Genomic DNA, 5,241 nt, shown 5'->3' with positions numbered 1-5,241 from the left:
TTTTAAAATGTTTATTTCTTGTGCTTTAGACTCATATGTGACTCTGGACTCCTCTGAACACTTTTTTTGTGGGGGGGAGGGCAGGGCAATGAGAATTAAGTGACTTGCTCCGAGTCACACAGCTAGTATCAAGTGTCTGAGGCTGGATTTGAACTCAGGTCCTCCTGAATCCAGGGCAAGTGCTTTATCCAATCACTGCACCACCTAGCTGCCCTCTCCTCTGAATACTTCTAAAGGCATAACATAAAATACATAGAATCACAAAGGAAACCAGCTATATTAAAATTGTTTAAAAAAAAAAGTTTACAGACCCTGGGTTAAGAATCCCACATGATATATTTTCTACCAGACAAGTTAAGTTATTCCCCCTAATATCATACTACTAGAGTTTCCAGGCCATTGCAAAGCATAGTTACTGCCTCCCTGGTTGGAGGAGATGGGGAAGGGATGCAGAAGGTGTCAGTAAGCCTACTGGTTACAGGATAAACACCCAAGTATCCTTGTGCCCAGTTCCCTTGTCCTCTTGATACACAGTCCTCTGTCCCATGTTTCCTGATCTTCTGGGCTCTCTCCATCCCCAGCTCTCCCCTCCCACACTGTCCCCCCCACCCAGGGCCTAGCCCTCCCTCCCAGACATGCACTTCTCAAGAGGCATGGTCTGAACCTCCGTCAGCATTATCAGTAGAAGATACTCCCCCGGGGCTTGGGAAAGCAGCTTTAAGGGGCTCAGCCAGACTAAGTGGCTTTTCTCTGAGAGCTAAGGGATGAGTCTCCCTGAACAAAAGTTTCCTCCACTCACTGGTACTGAAAACCAAGGGTTCTAGCATTCTCATCCTTATCAGGTAAGTGGCTCTGAGACTCCCACACACCTTCCCCCCCCCCAAGTTTTGTTTCTCCCCCATCTGACCACTCGTAGCTTTCTGGGGTCCAGCCTCATAGCAGTAGATATCTAGTTTGTACGTAGTTGTTTGGATCTTGTCTCCTTTACATTGCGAATTCCTTGAAGGCAGGAACTGGTTTTGTCTTTCTTTAAATTTCAGCTATTTTGTGCAGTGCCAGGTATATAGCAAGTACTTAATAAATGCTTCTTCATTTGAATACCAGAAGGGCTTAAGGAGTCCCGGAAAGCAGCTCGCCCTGGGCACACATAGTATCAGCTGCTCTCTGGCCCCAGCTAAGGTCCCACCCCAGTCTCCCACACGACTCCATCAGGCTGAGATTCACTCTGAAGGTTATGGGGCAGGTATTCAATGACCCATCTAAAAGATGAAGAACCTCCTTTGTTCTCTTATCAAAGGTGTTCTGAAAAGTAACCACAGGGGACGTTTCTCTGACCGTGGCCCAGTTGCTTAAGAAGCTCCCTGATGATGGAGATAGTTGCCGCAGGGACCCCCGGGGCAGACAGGATGCCTGCACTCAATGCCTTGCCGGGTCTGAAGCCCAGAATCTTGAGCCCAGCCTGGGGACTTCCAGAATCGCCAGGCCGCCAACGCCGTCACACGCTCCCAGCCAGTGAGTTCCGATGTCTCTCACCAGAAGATGCCATCGGTGTGTTTGAGATTGAGCGAGAAGGTAAGTCACTGACCCTGCAGCGTGGGTTAGCTCTTTTCACTTTGCTCCTCGAATGAGGCTGGGGATTGTGGAGGTCAGGGCAAGTAGAGCCAAGTGGTAGAGACACATCTCAGAATGCTCTTATCCTTGGGCAGAGGATAGGATGCTAAATCGAGAAATAATTGTAGCAATGGTCCAATCGCTTCCTTTTAAAGAGGAAACCGAGGCCCCAAATCACATGACAAGTGAGAGCAGAGCTGGGATAAGTACCTGGATCTCTTTACTAGTGTTTTTTTTTTTGGGGGGGGGCAGGGCAATGAGGGTTAAGTGACTTGCCCAAGGTCATGAAGCTAGTGTTAAGTGTCTGAGGTGGGATTTGAACTCAGGTTCTCCTGAATCCAGGGCCAGTGCTTTATCCACTGTGCCACCTAGCTGCCCTCTTTACTCAGTGCTTTTTGAGAGTGAGAAGTTAAATGAGCTCAGTTTCCATCCCCCCCACATTAGTCATGTTGTGAAAGAAGAATCAGAACAAAAGGGAAAAAACCTCAAAAAAAGAAAAACAAAAAAAGGTAGAAAAAGTATGGCTCAATCTGTATCCAGATTCCAGTTTTTTTTTTCTGGGTGTGGAGAGCATTTTCCATCATGAATCCTTTGGAACTATCTTGGATCATTGCATTGCTGAGAAGAGTTAAGTCTGTCACAGATCACACAATGTTATTGATACTGTGTACAATGTTCTCCTGGTTCTGCTCATTTCACTCAGCATCAGTTCATGTAAGTCTTTCCAGGTTTTTCTGAGAATGAGCCCATTTTTTTTTTTTTTAGTGAGGCAATTGGGGTTAAGTGACTTGCCCAGGGTCACACAGCTAGTAAGTGTTAAGTGTCTGAGGCCGGATTTGAACTCAGGCACTCCTGACTTCAGGGCCGGTGCTCTATCCACTGCACCACCTAGCTGCCCCAGAATGAGCCCATTCTTTTTTTTTTTTTTTCAGGGCAATGGGGGTTAAGTGACTTGCCCAGGGTCATACAGCTAGTAAGTGTCAAGTGTCTGAGGCCGGATTTGAACTCAGGTATTCCTGAATACAGGGCCGGTGCTTTATCCACTTCGCCACCTAGCCGCTCCAAATGAGCCCATTCTTAAGCCCAGGCTCCTTGGTCTTTACTTTTCAGTCGCTTCATAATGAAACATGTTTGAAAAGAGCAGAGAGGGGGGCAGCTAGATAGCACAGTGGATAAAGCACTGGCCCTGGATTCAGGAGTACCTGAGTTCAAATCCGGCCTTGGACACTTGACACTTACTAGCTGTGTGACCCTGGGCAAGTCACTTAACCCCCATTGCCCCACAAAAAAAAAAAAAAGAATTAAAAAATTAAAAAAAAAAAGAAAAGAGCAGAGAGGCTAGGAAAGAATGAAGCATATTCCCCTTCCCTTCCTTCTTCTTGCCCCCACAAATTCACCCTTGTCTGTTTTCTAAGTTGTCCTGGAATTCCAGGTCTGTCAACACAGAAGTGACTAACATATGGCTCTATCTTGTCTCCTCCCCTTTATAGCTTTCATCTCTGTCTCTGGCAACTGTCCCCTGCACATGGATGAGATCCGGCACTTCCTGACCCTGTGCCCAGAGATGTCCCTAGGCTGGTTTGAAGAAGGTCGGCTGGTAGCTTTCATCATTGGCTCTCTCTGGGATCAGGACAGACTGACTCAGGTGAGGTGTTGGGGATGGAGAGTGGGGTGATAGAATGGGAGACACAGAAAGACCCAATTACCTGGGAGAGGCTTCTTCTTGGTCCACCTGGTCCCAGACTTTTTTTTTGGTGAGGCACTTGGGGTTAAGTGACTTGCCCAGGGTCACACAGCTAGTAAGTGTTAAGTGTCCGAGGCCAGACTTGAATTCGGGTCCTCCTGACTTCAGGGCTGGTGCTCTATCCACTGTGCCACCTAGCTGCCCCACCCCAGACTCTTTTAAAGCGATGGTGACCTATGTCAGACATTACCCAGTGAGGAGAAAAACTGGTTTATATGTCTTCTCTCAGCAATGAACCTCTGTTCAAACCCTTCCCTCACCTTCCCATTTCCAAGGCTAAAATAAGGAAACTGGAATTACTTCCTCTAGCTTCAATATTTAGCAGTCCACAAGGATTCCCAAGAGAGCATTCCAGCTACCTCAAATGGGCCTTTAATTTTTTGGGACACCTTGTTTTTCCCCCAACCCAGTGGTCCTGGCCAGATAGGATGCATAACTCTTGGGGCTTGGTGGGGGAAAAGAAGAGTGAGACAGATTTAATTTTTTCCCTTTTGGCTTCCAGGAGTCTTTGACATTACATCGGCCTGGTGGCCACACTGCTCACATTCATGTGCTCGCAGTACACCACATGGTTCGCCAGCAAGGCAAGGGCTCCATCTTGTTGTGGCGCTACCTGCAACACCTATGCTACCAGTCATCTGTTCGCCGGGCTGTGCTTATGTGTGAGGACTTCCTGGTGCCCTTCTATCAAAAGTGTGGCTTCCGGACAGTAGGTCCATGTGCAGTCAGTGTGGGCACCATGTCCTTCACTGAACTCCAGTGCCCAGTGCAAGGTCATGCCTTCCTTCGGAGGAAGAGTGGTTGCTGAGATTTTTCTTCCCTTCCCTGCAATACTTTTCCCTTCCCTCTGAAGCCCAGAATCCTTCTGGATCCTTGTAGGGGAATACAAGGCCCTTTGGGGACTGGGAGGAAGTGGTCTGATGGGCCACTGCTGCCATGACCATTGTTCAGATTTTAGCAGCAGCAAAGCCCAGCCACACAAGTCTGGATTCCCTACTGTTCCCTCCATCCCTCCCCAAGTCCCACCCCAATTTAGCTGGAGTGTTAAAAGAGACATTAATGAATGGGGCTTGGACTAAACTGAGATGGTACTCTCCCTTCTCCCAAGACAGTCCAGCCCAAGTTCAAATGAGAGGCCAATGGGAATAGCAGCATAGAACAGGTAGAGATGGGAAGTTCCCTCCAATATCTGAAAGTATATTCAAGTAGAATTTTCATCAAGAAAATGAGAATGTTCTACGTTCCATGTGAGTATTCCTTCTTCAACCCAAGGCACAATCACCTTGATCCCCTTCTTGTCGACAAAGACTCTGCTAAGAATATATATTTTTCTATCTTTAGGAAAGGAGATGGGATGGGGAGGAACAGTTGGCTCCTCATATCTCAGTCCTGGAAATGGAAGGAAATGCTGCCTCAGCTCAAAGGCAGGAAAAGAGAACTTTCTCATGTGCCATGGCTATGTATGTGGGAGTAGGGAAATAAGAAAAGAACACTACATTCTTAACTAGAACAGAACAGGGATAACCTCTTTTCCCCTAACCTTCTCTCTTGCCAGTCAAAAGAGGGCTCCCCACTTGAACCCTACAACATTCCCCAAACAAAACTTTCCAGGTCCTCTTTCTAGCAATGATCCCACGAGCTGTCTCAACCTCAAGCTTTCGACCTCTTCATTTCACTTCCTAGACAAAATGGCTAAGTTAGAGTCCTTCCTTTCCACTACCACCCCCACACATCCCCACTATGCTATCAAATAAAGCAGTTAAGGCCCCATCAATCCCAGTCATGGTTCATTTTCAGGCCACTAAGTTTCAGCCTTCTCATTTGCTTCAAGTTTCTTGGTTTAAAATAAGCACTCTTCCCAAGCATGAAACTTACACTTTGTTTTC

General features: G+C 47.1%; 1 protein-coding gene across 1 annotated transcript; it reads left to right on the top strand.

The window, feature by feature from the left end:
- Window positions 1-1,364: 1,364 nt before the first annotated feature.
- AANAT (aralkylamine N-acetyltransferase) lies at window positions 1,365-4,163 on the top strand. The gene is made up of 3 exons (XM_043964024.1): window positions 1,365-1,572; window positions 3,102-3,256; window positions 3,858-4,163. The coding sequence occupies exons 1-3, from the start codon at window positions 1,365-1,367 to the stop codon at window positions 4,161-4,163; spliced, it is 669 nt and encodes a 222-aa protein (XP_043819959.1).
- The last annotated feature ends 1,078 nt before the right edge of the window (window positions 4,164-5,241 follow it).

This window comes from Dromiciops gliroides, chromosome 4 (genome assembly GCF_019393635.1).
Source record: "Dromiciops gliroides isolate mDroGli1 chromosome 4, mDroGli1.pri, whole genome shotgun sequence".
In the NCBI taxonomy this organism is placed as follows: Eukaryota; Metazoa; Chordata; class Mammalia; order Microbiotheria; family Microbiotheriidae; genus Dromiciops; species Dromiciops gliroides.
The sequence above is the reverse complement of the archived record's forward strand: the minus strand, read 5'-3'. Positions and strand labels throughout refer to the sequence as shown.

Bases quoted from the DNA above. Each gene is read 5' to 3' on its own strand.
- AANAT (XM_043964024.1), top strand. From the start codon at position 1,365: ATGATGGAGATAGTTGCCGCAGGGACCCCCGGGGCAGACAGGATGCCT. The intron at 1,573-3,101 runs GTAAGTCACTGA...TCCCCTTTATAG, and splicing joins GTTTGAGATTGAGCGAGAAG to CTTTCATCTCTGTCTCTGGC. The intron at 3,257-3,857 runs GTGAGGTGTTGG...TTTGGCTTCCAG, and splicing joins ATCAGGACAGACTGACTCAG to GAGTCTTTGACATTACATCG.